This window comes from Anas platyrhynchos, chromosome 3 (genome assembly GCF_047663525.1).
Source record: "Anas platyrhynchos isolate ZD024472 breed Pekin duck chromosome 3, IASCAAS_PekinDuck_T2T, whole genome shotgun sequence".
Lineage (NCBI taxonomy): Eukaryota > Metazoa > Chordata > Aves > Anseriformes > Anatidae > Anas > Anas platyrhynchos.
Genome location: NC_092589.1, coordinates 59,884,008 through 59,903,576, shown reverse-complemented (window position 1 = coordinate 59,903,576; position 19,569 = coordinate 59,884,008). Strand labels below are relative to the sequence as shown.

Here is a 19,569-nt window from a genome sequence, read left to right as displayed (position 1 = left end):
GAAGTTACATATTTTTGTTTTTGTTTCTGAAAAATCGAGACAAAGAAGCAAGAAGTGTAAATATAATTAAAAAGAAAGAGATACAAAACACAAGGTAGTAAAACTTATCGAACGAGTCAATAAATGAGTTGATTCCACATGTAAAAAAAAATGAAATTATATTCTGCAAAATTATTTTAAGACATTCTTTCTCTACTGAAAAAAAAAAAAGGAGAGAAGGGAGGCAGAAGGGCATCATTTTAACTGTAAAGTCATCATTTGTGAAAAATGAAAACATCTTTTTAAAAAATAAGTGAGTGCTACCATCAGAGTTCTGCAAAAGTGTCTGAAAGGTTGCCAAAATTCAGACTGTTCCATCAACTTTGAATACCATCTATGCTACTAACTGTGAAAAGCTGACAGGTTGAGGTAGTGTAAATGTGACTGACTGAGCACTTTTCCTTTGGTATATATGCAATAACTAATGATGACATGTAAATTACTTCAAATCAAATAATGTTGATACTTGAGAGGCTGCCAATTAGATCTAAGATAAACTGGAAAATTTGCAGCTTTTTCTTTGTTGATGTAACTCTCAGCAGATTCAGGAAGGCATCAGTGAATTGGTTTACTCCATTGGATAATTCTCTGTGAGCTGAAATGCCTGCCCACTTCAGGTGTGCTTCAGTGAACATCCTGGGGGAGCAGGCCAAATCTCCAGAAAGGCATTAAGGACCACAAACCTTACATCCCTGCAGATTTCCATTGTACCAATAAACCATTTTCAAAATACCACGTTCCCTTCAGCAGGTGAAAGTCAACAGATAAAAGGCCCTAATTTCCAGATGCACAAGGTGGCAAGGAGGCACACGTATTTGGAACTGTAATCGGCTATCAGACTGTATTGGTTTGGTTTCATGAGCACTGGTAATGTTATTAGTCGAGTAATGATAAGCAGTGACAATGAACAGTGGATGGAATACAGTTCTGATGAGCCATACCTAGCTCCTTTTGTATGTTGTCAGGGATTCCTGTTATAGTCTTTCTCCTTTTGACTTTCTTCGGCCGTCTTACCACCGTGTCTGTGTAAATTAGAGACCGCCGAATGCTGGCTTGGCGGTCGAAATTCTCCCCTAATACATGGTAGAACAAGCAAAGCAACATTACTTCCAAGCACGCTGACATCATGCACTTTCTTCCACTAGTTTTGTTGTAGAAATGAAAAAAGGCATTAATAAATGATGTTAGCTTGGTCCTACAGTGAAAGTTTACACTGAAGGAAACGATACAGCATACTGTCACAGTAAGGCTTTAGACACACACATGCATTACACAGTACTGCAAGTTTCAAGAGGAATTTGACTTCAGGTCTTGTTAGAGCAGCTGTAATTCCACAAGCGAACAGAATCCTTGCTTGAATTTGGCCCTGTAAGTTGTTTTTCATATGTTTGTTTCTTTTGGGGGGCATTGTCTTTTGTTTTTTAAATAATAATCTGAGGAAAAAGCAAATCTGCTCCTGCAAATGAAAGACTACAAGGGTTTATACAGGAACAGACATTGCTATTGGCAACAGCTATTACAATTTCTTTGCAGATCACCATCATTAAATGACACGAGACACTTCTTTTTCATGCCACGTTTCTCTGAAACTGTCAGGTGTATCGTATTTCTGGTGGTGATCTTTTAACATGAATACAAACAAGTACTGGGGAGCATGCAGAGATCAAACTGATCTCATGATCTCATAAATATTTCAGAGTGGAAGCTGCTGAGAACTGAGATTTTATAAATGATTACACATATATACAATGGAAAGAGCTGAAAAAATGTGGAAGTGCACGTTGCTAGACAAAGCCTTACGATGACCATGTGCTGTATCATAATGGGACCCAGAAGCACCACTATCATTAAGGCTGAGCAGCTTTTCTTTAGGAACTCACTTTTGGTTAGAGGTTTATAATTTGGCCATTTTACAAGCAGCAAGAGAAAACTTGCCCTCTAAGTTGTGAACTAATTCTTTACACTTCTAAAAATCTACCCACTCCCAATCTCACACGTAAGTTCCCCTTTTAGAAGTTAAAGCATTTTAAAGCAGTGCTAAGTATCCTTTAGCTGACCTATTTAAAACTTAAATGCAGAAAAAGCTTGATATATGTGCATATGTTTTTTTTTTTGCCTCGTATGCTTTCTTGAAAATTGATGACCAAATTATTTACCTCTGAAAAGTGAGTAATGCACATTAACTAATGTCATAAATATTATCCCTGGTTGACTACACATCAGCATGATGTGTGTCGTGCAGATAGTGTAGAAAAACTGATTACCTGTATAACAGTTAAAGATACAGTCATATAGTAAAGCACAGCATATGGACTTGTGAAAATACAAGGAAAAACACCGCAGTTTCATTCACCATATTGTAAATATAAAGACTCTCACTCTGTGTTAATGGATCTTGAGCTCCCATGAACTGCACTCGTGCTAGGCAGAATCCTTGCAACCACAAAGAAGTTGGTTTCATCTCAGTTTCTGACTGACTGAACTGAGGGAAGATGAAGAGAGGAGGAATCCCATGGGATCTATGAAATTTAGAGCTATGAATCCCACAGGCTTCGTAGAAGCCCTAAAATATTGAGATAGAGTATCAACTGTCTGGGGGATCACTACTGTTATGATGTTAGGACCCTTATGGGGTCAGGTCAGGACTATCAGATAATCCTACCATGCAGGATAATAATTCTGGCCACATTATAATGAACCCAAAGAATTCAAAAGAGAAAGCTTTGCATCTCTGAACATGTCTTAATCCATTCAAAGGCCAGCAATTATGCCTGAGACAGTGCAAAAAGAAATTAAAATATTGCTTCGAATGCCCTAGAATAAAATCCTGTGTAAATGCTAAGAAGGGGGTGCAAACAAGGAGAATCTTTTATATAGTGTCAGGCACACAAACAGGATGACCATGGGAAAAGTCATTGTGTGTCCCCTGATTCACAGTAACTTCTTCCCTGTGCTACTGAAGAGCTAACTCTGACCAATCCATCCTCAGTTGCTCTTGAAACAACTTTTTGAAAGCCGCTGTGCAAATTTATAGGATTTTAAAGCAGCCGCTTCAATAAACTCTAAATCAAGAAGCAAAATCAGAATGTCTCAGGTTTTTTTTTTCTTCATTGCCGTCTTGTTTTTAGAAAATATTGATGTTTACATATAATTCTGCAGATTTAAAGATTCTTCTTCTGACTTTTCTTCTGTCAGGTTTGTAATAAATCATCTAAGCATTCCTCGTTCGGTTTACTTGCATTTCCCTCACACAGTTGACTTGTTTTCACTGAAAACATTTAAGTATGTGCTTAAATCTCACTAAAGGCAGTCAAGTGGGACTCAAGCAAATGCTTAAATGTCTTGCAGGACCCAGCCTGCCTCTGAGCACCTCCACCAACACCAGACTCCTCCATCTGGAAAGAAAGTTAGAGTTCCAGAAAACCCACTACAGCAGACACCATTGTACATCTTTGAACCCACAGGCTAAGTAAAAGCAAAGACTGGCCACCACTGAAAATTCAGCCCAACCCCTTCCAGGCCAGAATAAGCTCAGCCCAGCCGCTCCCGAGGATTGAAACAGCTTCCAAATTGGATGTCTAGTCAGCAGCTTGTCAGCCTAATGCAATGCCCCTGCACCTTCCGGCTGTCCAACAGATTTTGCCTGCCGCTGTATTAGTTGCAATCTGTTCACCGAAGAGCCCCGCACGCCGAACCAGTGGAGCAGTTGCTGCACAGCCCCGTGAGAGGCCATTGTAGCAGGATCATTACTGATGCACTGTTGAAAATGCTGTCACCTCTTCTGAGGTTAACGTTTTATTTCATGCCAGGAGTAATAAATGGAAGGGTTTTGACCTCTCTTCTGGGAGAGTGAGAAAAAGAGCAAGCAAAGAAAGAGCCGAATCAAAACAAAACCCAGCTATGGTTCGTTCCACAGCACGTTTAACAAACGGCACAGGATTTGGGGGCATTTTCTTCCTGCCTCGTGTAGTAACATAAGGAACCACACAAAATAGAATTACTCGGAGCGTGGGAGGGCAGAGGAGGGGAGCAGATTGTGACTTTTTAGAGGGGAACAAGGACGGCAGCTTTTTTTGTACGTGTGTGGGGGACTCAGTTTGTTATTTTCACTTGGCTTGATGCAAAATAGCAATACAAATTTCACAGCAAAGGGAAACTGGTTCCCAGAGACCAGCTCACACACTGCAACACCAGCCTTCCTTCACTGCCTTCCCTTTCTGTACCTTCCTATTGCTGTGTTTATAGGGGAATGAATGCTACGTAACACATTCCATTAATTAAGGTGAATATGAATGTGCACTATTTTTTATCAGAGAAGTTGAGAGCTGCTGCATTTGTTGAGGGCAAACCAGCTAATTCAGGGGACACAGGGTTTGTCACACCTCTTGAATTTATCTGGTTGAAACTGCAATTGTAATTTATCCAGACGCATTAGTGCATCCACTGACACTGAATTAAATCTGTGATGGTTATTTGATCTCTTTTACCCTGTTTTTCCTTCCACCTGTTTACTTCCCCCCTATATTTTTCAGTACACAGGGTCATTAAATCATGCTGCAGATTACCCCTCCCACAAGTATACCATCTTCCTGCTGTCACGGTATCTAAGCCATGCTCAAGCTTATTGACTGTGCCAGATAATCCACCATCCCTACAACTCTGCCTTCTGCACCTGTAGCCTACATTTCCTAGATAATGGCCTACTTACATTTCAGCACTGCATTTGTTTTCCTTCTATTCATTTTCCTGGGGTGGGGTGTCAATAGTTTTCTGTTGCTTTCAACTGTTTTCCATTTTTTATTTTAGGAAACTTTTCTTACTGATTTCTCGGAGATTTCTGATGTTTGTCACTGGCCTTAAACTACACTACTTTTTAAAACTTTACCATCAGACATCTTCAGTAATAGAATTAGTGTAGTTTTTTTGTTTTTTTTTTACAAAACACTAATTTATTTATTTTTTTAAAGTGAAAAAACTATTGGTAATCACATAGAAAAATAGAATAGCTAACTGCTTTCAAAACAAAACCAAACATTGCAAGATACTGATTTTAAGAGTGAGTATGGAACCAGAGAATGCCATATGGCATTTGATATAAATTGGGTATTGAATATCATCCTTGTTTTGGCAGGCAAACGGTCAATTATTTTAATTAACTAATAGTGGACAATCTTGATACTGTATAGAAAAAGAGGAATTATTAAATTGAGGTGATAATTCAGTCTTTCATAGAAATTCTGTTTACACATGTCAACATATCTACTCAGTGCTTCACTTTAATATAATTTATCTTATTAAATTCTCAGAGTGAGAGTTCTGCAACAGTGAAACCGAAGAGCATTTTGAAAACAGACAGTCAATATAGAGCTTGCAACAAGAAAATGTGGGCTATTGTGATGTAAGTTGAGTGACCTACCAAGAGTCTTGCTTGAGGACAGAGAACTCATTAACCTTACCTATTCTTTCCTCAACACCTAAAGCTCTTATTGCTGATACAAATAAGACCTCAGAAAACTCTTCTTGAACTTTGGAACACTTAGTCTTCAAAATATCAAAGTCTCTGATAACCTTCATTAAGTAAAAATCCTAGAAGAAAATCCTGAATGTCATTAGCATTGTATAAAACATGATTTTCCATTACGTATCTTCAGCAAAGCCCTAAGCACCTCAGTGATTTACCAATCTTCTTTTAGTTCATGAATATCTAACCTCACTTCAAGCCCACATTGTATACACTACCTTAATTAATGATCATTGAAGGAATTCTGAGTTTTTCTCATTAAGCTCAGAGACAGACTATTAAACACAAAACACTATTTTCACAGAAAGGTGAAATAAGTGACATAAAATTCATGCAGAAATATATGCCAAAATGCTATCCACCTGCATGGGTCCCCTTTTATCCTTTCCCTCCCAAATCACTGTAACTTAATTATTGAATTTAAAAGCCTACCAGTCACATTAATGGGAACCACATCTGTTTGGACTGCCTGTGCTTGCTGTCGCATCTTCTCTTCTGGCGTTGGCAGTGGCAGTGACTTAGTCCAGTTGGTTTGGGTGTTGATATCTGACAACTCATTTGAAACTGGGGTTTTGGGCCTTTTGACGGTAATAAGCTTTTCTTCTTCTGGGGAAGAGACAGAACACTGCAAACAGAAATACATGCAACAGTGTAAGTTTTCTACCAAAATGACAGTACTGCAGTACCGCTACTGTAGTCAGCATCATGGCTTGTGGAACAAAACACACCCTCACAAGTACCACACTTAGACCTACAAAGAGTGACTTAAAAAAAAAAAAAGGATTGTATTTATCCAAGACACCTCATCAGACTAAGGAGTACCTTTAAATGAGAAAGACATGTGTGGTCTTGAACAGAGCAAACACAGCACAATTATCTTATGCATTTACACTATTCCTGCAGTGACCGACCCCTTTCCCTCTTCAAAGGAGTGCACTGGGGTTTGCTTTCCCTTCCTCTCTCCCATCGCAGTGTCCCACTAGGAAGATGAGACTGAGCCCTGCTTTGACGTAGCTGTACTAGGCTATGGGGTGTGCAAGGTCTCAGCAAGACATCTGTTAAGAAGAAACACGTTTTGGGAGGGCTCAGCAAAGGACTCGAGCAATGCACCCTACGTAACCATCAGTCAGGGATCAGTCAGGAGCAGTAACTGTGGTGGCCTTGGAGAAACTCATGCCACAGTGGAGGTGTTTGTATTGCTCGATTGTGAGAGGTAAATTAGTTAACAATATCAGCAGCTTTAGCTTTAAAAATGATCATTTAAAATGATAAAAATAATCCTTTTTTATCAAAATAGTCATTTTTATCAAAAATGATCATTTTTAAAGTTTTTCCTGATCTGAGTGTCAGATGTCATATCCACGATGGGTGTTTCACCCCAAACAAACAAAATACCTTTGTGCACCACAAAAAGAGGTTGCAACAGCTTGTTCAAATCCTTCCACCAGAAAAAGTCACAATGCCAAAAAAGACATTTGCTTTAAGGGAACCGATCTGTTTTCATTGCAAGGTCCTCAGCTGGGTGCCAGTAAGGGCAGAAAGTCGTGATGTTGCTTTTTACTGATATGAAAGCACTGCTCCATGGCACACCCCGAGGACAGGCAGGTTCAGGGCACACAAAAAACATCAGGGGGCTTACAGCAGGTGGTCACAAGATTTAGGCAAACCTAAGCTTTAGGCTTTTTTACCTGGGGCTACCAAGGCACCCCAGGGAATCCCAGAGGCAGGAGAGGAAGAAAGACCTGGAGGAGAAAGAAGCTCCTCTTCCTCCCTCCCCACACACCTTTTCTTTACTCCTCCCTCCCACTGGAGTGCAGGATGCTACCCAAGGTACTGGGACAGCACTGGGTCGCCACCTCTCCCTAGAGTTACTACCTTGCTGCTTGAGAAAGTCATAATTGCTATTCATAACATATCGACTTCATGATTATTATTATTTGTAAGTCTAAGCAATCTGGTTTCTCTTCAAGCAGAGCAGGACACAAAAGGCATGCCCAGACACCCTGCCACAACCACTGTTTATCGTTTCTGATTTTAATTTTCTCCCTGTTACCAGGAGGAGATTCGCGCTGTTTATAAATAAACAACCCCTTATTTATTGCGTTGTGCTCTGACTGCGAATTCTTGAGGACAGGGGCCAGCATTTCATTAAGAACAAATATATAAATAAAAGCAGCTTCCAGGAAAAAAAGAAAAATAAATAAAAAATAGACAAGTGAAATCTCTTCAGGTAATAAAATAATAATTGCAGGCATGAAAATTGTTATGAATGTCATCTTGTGGTTTGGAGCTGCACTTTGAAATGTGGGTGGGTTTTTTTGAGCAAATTACACATTTCTGCCAGGGACAACCCCTGCAGGCAGAGGGCTGCCAGCACCCTCCTGCTGGCGGTGGAGGGGCTGCTGCTCTGCAGGCACGGGCTCAGCCCTGCAAAAGCCCCTCCAAATTCTTTCCATGCAAGTCACCTGGAGGACACTGGTATTTCTTCAGGCCTGTGTTATTTTTAAAAGGTTCTAAAACTGTTTCTATACAAATATAATGTGAGTGTTTATCCTTTTATGGGTGTGTGTACACACAAGGTTTACACACATACACAGTGCAGACACGTGTGTATATGTACTTACACGCAAACTGAAATGCTTTCCCATCTCAAATCACTCAAATTTATTCGAGCAATGGGGGAGAGAAATGCAATCGCAGAAGGGAAAGCTGCCTCCAGGCCATGCCTCTACCGAGAGGTTTACAACGCAGAGGGAGAAGGGCTTGGTGACCAACGTGGCGTGGGGGTGCCGGTCCATGCAGCCACAGCTTGGCAGTCTGTGCGTGGTGAGGATGAGCTGCAGCCACCTACTGATGCTTTGCCATCAGTCCCTGTCACATTCAGACCGCAGGGCTGGGCCAGGCAGGCCTCAGCTGTCAGCCAGCAGTCACCAGGGGCTCCTCCAGCATGTGGGGTGACAGAGATACTGGCTACACTGCTGCCCTCCCTTCCCAAGGAAATTACCCAGCCAAAACAGAACACCTCTTCTGCTACAGTGTACAAACTGATGGAAAAACTGGAGAGCTGAAGCTCTGACTAGAAGGGAATCCATCTATCCAAAAAAGCCTGGAACCACAAGCTGAAATTTTACAGAATTAGAAGTTCACAAAATTGAGGAAGGACGAAGACAGAAAGGAATCACTCCAGTAAGCACATAATGAATGAAAAGCTATTGAAAACAGCTGTGGTCAAAGCACTGCTCCAGGAAAACTGATGTTCTGCTGTTGGACAGTGGTGTGGTACTTCTACAAACAAGGTCAGGAGGATAGCTGCAGGTGGCTTAGAGCGTAGGAAGAAGTGTTTCATCTGTAGGTACATGTTCTGTGGTTTCTGGGTAAGCGTGACCGTCCCTGTTTCGAAACTTTCTTCCAAAGCACTCACAGTGACAGTGTATGTTTACTTGCTTCTTTGATGTAAAGATTCCTTTCAAGGGCAGGACAGTGGCGAAGCTATACGCAGCTTTACTGTGCAGAGTGGCAAGCAGCAGCTCAACTTTCAGCTTCGTTCGCACAAATCACTTACCTAATTCTCTAAGTAAAATGAAATTAGGGGGAGAGAAAAAATATATTTTAAATTCCTTCACAAGAATTACATAGTATTAGATAACCTTCCTAGATTTACAACCCAGAAGTCTGCAAGAAGATTCAACAAACTGCTGCTAGATATACAGGCAGGCACGTCTTCTTAAGCATGGTCTGCTATACGAGAAATAGCACTGGCCGAGGCAGTGCTTTGAGATCACGCTGTCTGCTCAGCAAATCTCATCTCTCATCATAAACACTATGCTCATAGCAGAAAAGAGAGCACTCTTCTCGTTTTTATAGCAGCTCTGATTCAAAACAACTGTACTGTTTGACTTAAATGGCCAAATTTCTGTGCAGCTTCTAGATGCAATATTACACTCACCTCCTCCAGAAAACTTGGTGGAATTTGTGCTTTTTAATGGAAGGGGAAATAGGGAAAGGTGGTAAGTGAAAGTGACAGCCTCGGACCTAGCCATCTTTCCACGAACACACGTTAAAGGGGAAGAATCGTGAATTTTTGAAGGGCAAGTTGAAGTGAGAGTGCAGGAGAGATCTGGCTCATAACCATACTGCGGACAGAGAGGAGCTATCTGGCTCAGCCGGAGCCTCTCCACTGCCTTGTTGGCTTCTCGTTCCCCTCTCTGCTCAGGCCCTGAGATACAGACTGGTTTCACAGGCTCAGCACATTCACACTGCTCGAGAGGTCCCAGCTGACTCTGTGCTGTGCATCTCACAGTACATTCTGCCTCGGTTCCTTCTTTTCCCCCGTTTATTCTTAGCTTTGTTCTATTCCAGTGGTTTATACTATGCTGTTTGAAAAGATGGGACCTCCACAAGGAAAATTCAATCCACGCAAATTTCACTTCTCAGCAAAAGAATTTAAAACTTCTAGGCATGTCCTTTACCTCACTGTCCACTGCAACCATTCCTAAAATTATAATTTTTCAGAAACACAAAGCTGAGAAAAATTCCATAGCACTGCAGATGACAGCTATGGCAATGCAGCTATCTATTAATGTTCTCCAGCATCCTATTTCTTCTCCAGCCTTTGACGGCTTTGAGTGCCTTTTTTACAAGTGCAAAGGAACTGCACTGAACAATAAAAATAATTTAAAACAAAAACAATCTTTACATTCCTGTTACTTGGCCAATCAGCGTTTTTTGTGTGACTGCTTCAACCGTGTGATTTCACACTGTGTTATGGAACACTGCCCCGTATAGCTATACGTTAAATCACATTTAAGTTGAATTAGTCATGTCCTGCTCGACTTGGTGTCCCTCCAGACCAAGGTCCCTAGTCTAGTCCCCCAAATTTTGGTAGAACAGTTACTTGTTATTTCTACATTCAGATCTTCAGTTGCACTAGACAACTTGGCCACCTTACAAAATCCTTCACTCTCCCATTACGGAAGGGATTTTTTTTTCCCAGCAGAAATTACTGACCATCAAGCAAGGTATCCCCTTAACCAGACACTGCAGAAACGTTCCCTTCTTCTTCCTCTACTCTGCTGCAATGGGATTAAAAACATAAGAGTCATCCTACATCAGATCAGAGCTCTATAAAGCCGACCTAGCATCTGTCTTAAGATAATGCCCAACAGTTCACACACAGATGAAGTCAAATCAGAGGAAGCATGCAGTGGCTGCCTTTCCCTGAACAGTCTCTCAGCATTGGAAGGACTTCCCTTCCTCCCAAGAATTGATCCAGTTGCTTTCTGAACCTACACAACCTTTCACCATTTACAACCCCTGCAGCAACTGTGCAGCACTGAGTATGTGCTGCCTCTTCTGCTTGTTCGGAGAGTTTCTGTACTCACGTCCTTATGCTTTGACATTTTATGCTTTGAACTGCTGCTTCAACCCAGTAAACTGAGAGGCATTTTCAAAAAAACATGAAGCAGTATAAAATGCATGTGCTGACTACAAGAGTACCCATGTGCAACTGCAGCAGAGGGGCAGGGAGACCAGCTGAGGGCACCACCGTCTTCAAGTATCTCCAGGCCTGCCAGAGCCCACTGTCAGGGCTCTCGGGCATTCACACTTCCAACCTGGAGCAGCATCCAACATCTTCAGCCCCTCTTGACTCACAGCAAAATTTGACATCAGACCTCCCCAGGTCCCTCAAGCCAATACAGTCAATGCATCTGTTTCCCCTTCAGATTACTGACCAGTCTCTTGTAGATATTATAGAGATATCCAACAGTTTGGCTGAGTACAGTGGCAAAAGTACACTTTTTTTGCCCCATAAATAAGCAAAGTAAATGTCTTGTCACTCCAAGTTTAACAGACTGTATCAAGGCAAAGTTTGTAAGCCACGTAACAGGACCTAGGGAAAAACACCATGAGTTCTTGGCATACAAACATTTTCATAGATGGAATAAAGGCATGATATAGTGCACGTCTGGGAGCAAGTACTCTCTATAGCTCACATTCATCATTTAAAAACTATGCTACTCCAATTAGGAAAGTTTTTACTTGGCTAATTAGAAAAACAACCAAGCAGCCAAATAAATAAAACACATTTTTCACTGGAGGAGGGGTTTCAAAGGAGACAAATGTTAATAGACCACAAGTAATTACAAAATTTCAGTGAACCAACCAAGTAAAGGATATTGGACTGCAGACAAAAAAGGAATAATGATGAAAAAGATAGGAAACAATCCTGGCATGACATTCTTCTGTTGAGCAGTATCTTTTTAAATCATTTTTAATAGAAAACAGAAGCAGGTAACAGGAACTGAAAGCTAAGAGCAGAACAAAAAGATTGCATATGTGCTAAATGCTACGAGTAACATCAAGCTGCAAGTATGACAGCTGGATGGTCCCACTCGTGGGCAAATACCTTGTTGCTCCAGGGAACCAAGTTACAGCAGGCGCTAATGCAAGACTGAGAGATGCAGTCTAACAGACTAGACTGTTGAGTGAGACAAAAAGAAACAGAGAGAATGAGTGATAAAAAGGGAAAGAAAGAAGAATGAGGAAAAAAAAAAAACACGCAAAAGACAAATATACTTCAAATACACAGTGTATACATGTCAGAATATTAGGGAACTAGAGTTAAAGTGACATCTCAATACATCCTTGGCACTAGGAAAACAGACCAGTATGAAGGACAGGAATACTTCCCAACTAGTGTCACCAACAGTGGCATGTATGAGCTGACAAAGGAGGACACTAGTTGCTGTACTGAGATGTAAAAGCCAGATAAACCAATTTAATTGCCAACAAACTCAATTAGGATCAGCAGAAGTACACTGAAGTGGAGCTTGGTCTATGCTCCAGCAATACCACTTACTGGAATCAACCTAAGAGTAAAAGGGTAGTTCCAAGGACTTTGTTTTATACACACTAACACTCAGAGAATTCAAGTTTCTGTTTTCTACTTATGTTGGCTTGGTTTTGGGTTGGGTTGCTTATCCCTAGTGGTTTTGCTTTGCAACAGCAAATGTTCTGCTTCTCTGAAACTTTTTCTAAGAATCACTGCAAACCATGTGTTTTGTAGTATGAATATTACCCTCTGGTGATAAACACCCACCTCCACAAACAAGAGACTGTTTGTAGATCTAGGTCTTCTCTTGTGTGATCTAAACCATGGTTTCAAATTATGTCTGCAGTGAAGACAGAAAAGTGCAATATCTGGCTATGATAAACTTAAAAAAAAATAATTTAAAAAGTTGATAAAAAAAGAGTAGGGAAAGGCAGTTTCCTCTGTAGAACTACCACGCAGTAAAACATAGTTTTTTCTGCAAGTTGGCAAATATGGCAACTTAGAAGTAAATGTACAAACAGTAAATAGCTATTCATTCATCTATCATTATTCTGCTATTCTCAAATTTCAACTTGTAAGTGCTGCATGCACAGAATTTAAATGTTGGCTTTCTTGCACTGAACAGACAACAAAGCCACAAAGCTTTCATCGAGCAGTAAGGAGTTCGCATTTTGAATCATGGGATTTTGGTGACCTCAGCTCCACATTGTTACTGAAGAACTCTTCTGACATCTGAAAGATGACTGTCTCAAGGCATAAGATTTATGAGAAGCACTTGGCATTTTACCAGTGGAATTATAATTCCATTTCAGAGATCTGTTAAATGCTCATTTATTTTAAAAAAGTAAAATTTTACCCCCTTACATAATGTAAAGTCAATTAAAAAAAGACACTAGTCAAATAATACCACAAAACAGAGTTTTACAACAAGAAGGCAGTATCATGCTGCAGTTTACAAGGATCAGCATCTTTCTAAGCTGCAAATAAGAGCAACAGGGTTAAGGTTAAGGTTTTGAGATAATCACTCATGTGAATGGCTAAAAAATACCATATTTATATTCTTTGTAATGCTACTTTTGTTTTACATGTGCAGCTGGGCCACATGCTGCAGAGCACTGGCTAAGGCAAGTTGGTTATATATGTATGCAGAGAGATATATATGCAGTACCTTAATAGCAACAAACAGTTAATACTTTTTCACCAGTGAAAACCGTAATTCCACTGGTTTCAGTAAGGTTTTGCAATTTGTCATTATAATACAGCCCACAGTACTAACATGCTTTACATTCTGTTTGCTGCTAGTAAACACCACACAGAGCCCAACAGGATGCGACAACACTCCCTGCCAATACACAGATATAAAGCAATCAAAACCTGGATGAGAGAACGTACATATTCCACAACAATTTTTGTTATGTGATTAAAAAGCATGGAGGATAGAACTGAAAACACTCTACCCTTTAAACGGAGTTTTCAGGATCCTTTACATACAGGCAGAATTATTTGGTCCATGCTACACAAAGCACCTGTGGCTTAGTAACAGCTCAAAAAAATATACATTCTGCTACAGTTAAGGATATCCTCCCACTATCCAAGCAACATTTTGTGGCAAAGTATTCTAGAATATCTATCTCGAAAATCCCAGGAGCTCCATCATTTCAGCTCCAGCATTGGACATCCAGAATCCAGAGCATCTCACTGTCTACCCCAGCACTAGTATCTTAGCCCACAGCACCAAAGTTAGCCAAGGCTTGTCTTTTGGAGCTCATAGGAACAACAGAATAAGGTAAAGACAGATGAGAAAAACTTCCTTTCCTCTTTAGAACATGAACGCAACTTAAAAGTTTTGTAATTGAAATGTATATAAATTGATGTATACAAGACACTTCTGCAACCTTCTTAGGATTTTTGCTCAGTTTTCCCTTCTTTCTCTCTTTATTTGTTTATTTTCTAAGCTCTAAGATAAATATCCAGGGAGTTGAGAAGTGGGCACATGAACATGAAGCAAACTGAAACAGAGAAGGTAAACCCAGCTTACTGGGCCATCCTTCATTCTTCTGGATGCCTTTACACAAGCAGTTGTGATCCAATAGGCCAAAGCCTCTACCTGATGAAACTGCCTGTCTGTATTAGAAGAGCAATTCAAAGTGTGCATATGCTGCTACTTCCAAGGGAGTACACTGATGGCTGGTTAATAGCTCTCCCTGGTACTTGAATATAAGCACATAATTAGTTTCAAAACAGTTACCCTTACTGGACTATCTCCTCCCCCTCCCCAAACACTACCAAACTCGTTCTGCCTCTCACATCTTTATCATGTCATATGATGACTTTATATAAATTCATGAGTAGAACTGTGATTTTTAAGAGACATGGGAAGTGAGAGGACCTAATACCACTGCAATTCAAAAGAACAAGCATCTTTACGACCTTCTGGCAATCCCACCTTATTTGAATAATATTATTGCAGGCCATTAAACTGCAGCAGACATACATTTTTTCCATCACTTTGCCCCCCATCATTACCTTTTGTTCAATTTCTTCATAATCATCCTGGTAACTTCCACAGATTGCACTGGAGGATGAGGAGAAGGTGGGGCCCTGAGAGTAATACTGAGAGCTCCGGTAGCCATCCCTCCGCAGCTTGTCACACTCTGCCAAAAGACAGGGAAAGAGGAAATCAATGTATCACCAGAGCCACCCCTGTCTACACTTCATGTACAATGCACTTACAAACGTACATTTTACTGACAGTATTTACCATGCATTAGCACTGTCTGTCCCAAGTAATGAAACACGAAGTTGCATTTCTCATTTTTTTAATCTGTATTTCCACCTCTCTACATGTATTATGTATGTGTGCCCACACATAGCGTGTATACACGTGGCTTTTATTTAAATCGAGAGATGGAAGAGCTTTGGAAAGACGACTGAAATTGATTTATTTGTTGGGGGTTTTTTAAGTGAGATCTGGCTCGGTGTCTTGACAGATGGCAGCATCTTGCAGGATGGGAGACGGAAGCATGCGTGTAGCACCAGGGTCTCGTTTGCCAGGCCGGTAGACACCCATTATGCGCTTTGCACTTGAAATGATGATGTTGCTCGCTACTCACGCACCATCTGCTAAATAACTTTGGCACTGACCACTTGTCTTGTCTTCGTGCCTGCAGAATAGACCATTTATTGTGATTTTGGAGAGGAATGCGAAGCACAGGGATCTCAAAATCTCATGTCACTGCAGAGCTCACTTAATGTGATAAGCAAAGAGCTTTCAAAGTTCAGAAAGAATTCAGAACAAACGTGCATGCCCGCTCAACACGGCCAAAATACCAGTCGGCACCTCATCCCCCCGCCAAGTTTTCCATAACCATCCTCCCGCCTCCTAATTGATATTCAGTGCGACTGTGCTAAAGAACAACAGACGCCAGAGCATAAGGAAAAAATAAATGTTCAAGATGCGGCAACCAAACTCATCAGCCCAGTCAAACCGTTAATTTTGCGTTTCCAGAGACAGATATCTGAATCCGTTGAAAGATGAGGAAAGCAAAAAGAAAAATAAGTATCTGTTACATTTCTATCTAAGGAGCTGAGATTTCTGCACAATATATGGGCATAGCACAAAGTGCTTTTGTCATCACTTGCTGGAGAAAGATTTTCTGTGACTGTATCATCTGTCTCCCTACCTTGATCTTTTTAATACCTCTTAAAATGGAAAATATGCAATGTTTATTTTGAGGGAAACATTTTAGAGGCTTCTGCTTGCCAAATGATTAACTGGAGTTATGACTTGCACCGTCAGCATACATTTTCTCTGTTACATCCATATGCTCCTGAGACCGAGGTCTGTAGGACTCCACAGTGGTGGTTTAACTGACCTCGAGCAACCACAGCTCTGTGATGATTTAATCGAGGTGGATTTCCCTGCATGTGCTCATGCACAAGAGTGCAAGTATGCGATTTGATAATTAGCCATTTCCACTGGAGCCAGACGTACGTCCTGGCCTATCGCATGCTTCAGCATGGGGTCAAGAAGGGCTGTATGGCATGAACCTGTCACTGCTCCCTCAGTTCAAGGCCCACAGGTGGTGGTGGTGGGTTCTGAGACCCTGATCAATTCCTACAGCTGGGCAGTGGAGGGTCAGTAACCTCACTCACCTGTCTGGCACGTGTGAGCGTGTTGACGCCACGCGCATCTGGCAAACAGCTGCCGTGCTCCAGAGGGGGGTGAGAAAAGACTGCCAGCAACCACGGTAAAACAAATTCCTCCACCCCCTCAAACCTGGCATTGGATCAGCAAGACCCAGCTCTTAACACCCACAAATGGGAGCACCCTGACAGGCCGATTTGTTGGTTTGAGCTACAAAGGAGCAGGGGTACGTGGGCTGGGGCAGGACGAAATGGCACGAAGACTTGCATCAACTTGCAGCAGGGTCTAATGCACTGAGCTGTCAACTCTGGCACCACAAGTTTTGCCTTCAGATCAGTCGCTCATCACCACAAACCAACACGAAGGAAACCTAAGAGGTACATGGGAGTGAAGTTATTTTTCCTCTCACTGTTGGGATGAGGCTTCGGGTCCTTACTGACCACTTCTGCAGCTCTCCAACACCAGGCATCACTGGATGGATGCCCCAAGAGCCACGGGCTTTTATGGAGCATGCTCTGTATTACCTGCTTAACCTTATTTATTCTCTTAACCAAGGAGATGAAGATGATGAATAGCATACTTCATGAGGCCCAAAAGAGCTCCCTGAACTATTGAGGAAGACAACACTGAATGTCTGAAGACCACAGCAAGTTCAATGAGTGAGCTGACAATAAAACAGTTTATCAAGCTCACAAGCTTTGTTAGTCCACAACACAAGATCCAAGTAACTTCAGAAGCTATTGCACTGATGTGGCTGCCGAAGCCAAGAGAATTGCTGCAAATTGCTGAAACACACCACTGCAAAGGTGACTTATCCAAAAGAATAGCTTCTTTATTTATTTAGTGTCACAGTGCATTTCACAGCACAGCAAGAAACACATCCTCTAGACGGCACCTGAGGCCAGCAAACCTCATCAGAAGCTTCAGAGAGAGATCTTACTTTACTTTGCAACAGCCCAGAAACACAACAGGAGGTCAATCAACCAGGACAGCTAATTGAAGTTATTGTCACTGCCACACCAAGGGTAGTAACTTCTATCTGAAAACTATGCTAGCCGAGGAGTGCACACACCGTCTAATCACTCTCATAAGGTGCACATGGTCTTCTGTAAGCAATCAGCTTTCTATTTTTCAGCTATAGGTTTTGTAGTTACATATATATATATACATATAACCTGGAAGAAATACTCTAAGTTCCAGACACGGATCCTTTTTCCCAGAGGGGCAATACCTTGTCCTAGTCCCACAGCCCCATTATGCAAACAGAGAGGAGCACTAGATGCTGAGTTAGTGAAAAAGTTCCTACAAATAAGCATGCTATTTCAGAGATGTCTGAACACATAACAAAAGAAGAGAGTCAGTTCTGGTAATTAATAATCTTTGGTTTTAAGCATGTGACAGTGCATTAGTGCTAGCTGAGCCAGGGATATGCACAGTCTTGTACCCCATGGCAGGGCTGCCATCACTCACATTATCCAATACACAAAAATGTGTACAGGCTTTCCATAATTTCTGCCCAAAAACTGCCAGGGCAAAACATGGGAGACTGCATCAGGCAGGACACAAACAGCGACTCCTGAGGATACGTTTGCCTGAGATCAACTCAGCAGCACATGCACAGCAAGCTCAAAATACGCCCTGTGTGCTGCATTATCGTGCACGGATCTGAACTGAACTGTGCAATATTATTTTGCCCCAGATGAACCGGTTTTGTTACACAAACAGCAGCCTTTTGCCCAGGAAGACGAGGAAAGGCCCTTGGCTTGGCAAGTGCAATGGGTGGCCACGCTGGGTGATGTCATGGTACGAAGTATGAGCTACGTCCCCATTTTTCCCCCTTCATTAGTTCTGGGGGCTAAGTGCAGAGGTGCTCTGCACAGACTTCTGCTGCCTTCCAAGTGTTTTTTTCTGACTACGTAGAGTTTTAAGTTAGTTCTTGTCTTTTTCCCCCTATACAGGTGATACATTAAATGTCAAAACTTCTGTATTATAAGTATTGCTTTAAAATGACTGTAGTCATATTATGTTACAATATAATTTATCCCCACTTATGTGACTAAATTAAACCTTTCCTAGAGAAGAAAATTTTGCCTGAGGTTGAGTTTTGCCGTTCACAGGGTGGTTTTAGTTAGGCATGAAGAAAGTGTGTGGGAAATGTGGTTTAAAACCTTTTAAAGACTCCCTCATCACTGTCACAGTTGTTAGAGCATGGTAGATAGGATATTCAGGGGATGCATGACAGGAGAAAATGTGTTAAAGCTGTCAGTGCCCATACCATTACATCTGAGTTGCTGCCATATAATCAACCCCTCATATGTCTCCTCGGCGTTTCATTACTGCAGAGTTCACTAAATCCCTGTGTAAGACACCAGCACGCTAGGGATGCTTCTCACCAGCAATATGTGAGCTAATTGCAGTTCTCTCTTCCAAAAGGGGCAATTTGCAGGCAATAGAGCTGAGTGCAATGCTGCACAAGAATTTTGAACCATGAACACTGGATTCAGTGCTGTTGTGGAGCTTAGCGAGCTTTATTAATTCTTATGTTTTACTATTTTTGGCAATACTTCTGTAGGACAAGGTCTGAAGGTCAGACTCCAGCTGAATAACTCAAACTCTCCAGTAAACCCTTCTGGCCTCTGTGGCATGCAGTCAAGCCAAGGGTACAAAATACCACCAAGGCCTCTCAATCCTGAAGATCTCTTCAATTTACACTAGGAACTTGCATTTAATTCCATTTGACCCTGAGCTGATAACACACGGTAGCAAGTCTCGCATACGTGAGCTATTTACTGCTTTTCAAACAATTTGAAACCATATTCTGACACGAGAATTTGAGTCGCAAATCACCTGAGTGAACAGAAGGCACAGCTCAGACACCTCATCCCTTCATTTGACACGGTATTACCATGGAAAACCAGGATTAACGAATACCTTGTCTGCTCAGTCAGATACACACAGTGTATTGCTCCATGATGCAAGGAAGATTGTGTTTTCTGGGAGAGGACTGGATGTGCTGGGCCTTTTCCTCTC

At 41.5% G+C, this 19,569-nt stretch overlaps 1 protein-coding gene across 10 annotated transcripts in view; it reads right to left on the bottom strand.

The window, feature by feature from the left end:
• NHSL1 (NHS like 1) overlaps window positions 1–19,569 on the bottom strand; it is a 162,933-nt gene that overhangs the window by 18,003 nt on the left and 125,361 nt on the right. For 7 of the 10 annotated variants that reach the window (XM_027454448.3, XM_027454449.3, XM_072035973.1 and 4 more), the window contains exons 3-5: window positions 14,919–15,046; window positions 5,993–6,185; window positions 981–1,112 (exon numbers count right to left, since the gene is read on the bottom strand). In XM_027454448.3, coding sequence (XP_027310249.3) covers window positions 981–1,112; window positions 5,993–6,185; window positions 14,919–15,046 — 453 coding nt within the window. The remainder of the gene's footprint in view (window positions 1–980; window positions 1,113–5,992; window positions 6,186–14,918; window positions 15,047–19,569) is intronic. The other 3 variants (XM_027454450.3, XM_027454451.3, XM_027454454.3) reach the window with 1 other exon arrangement.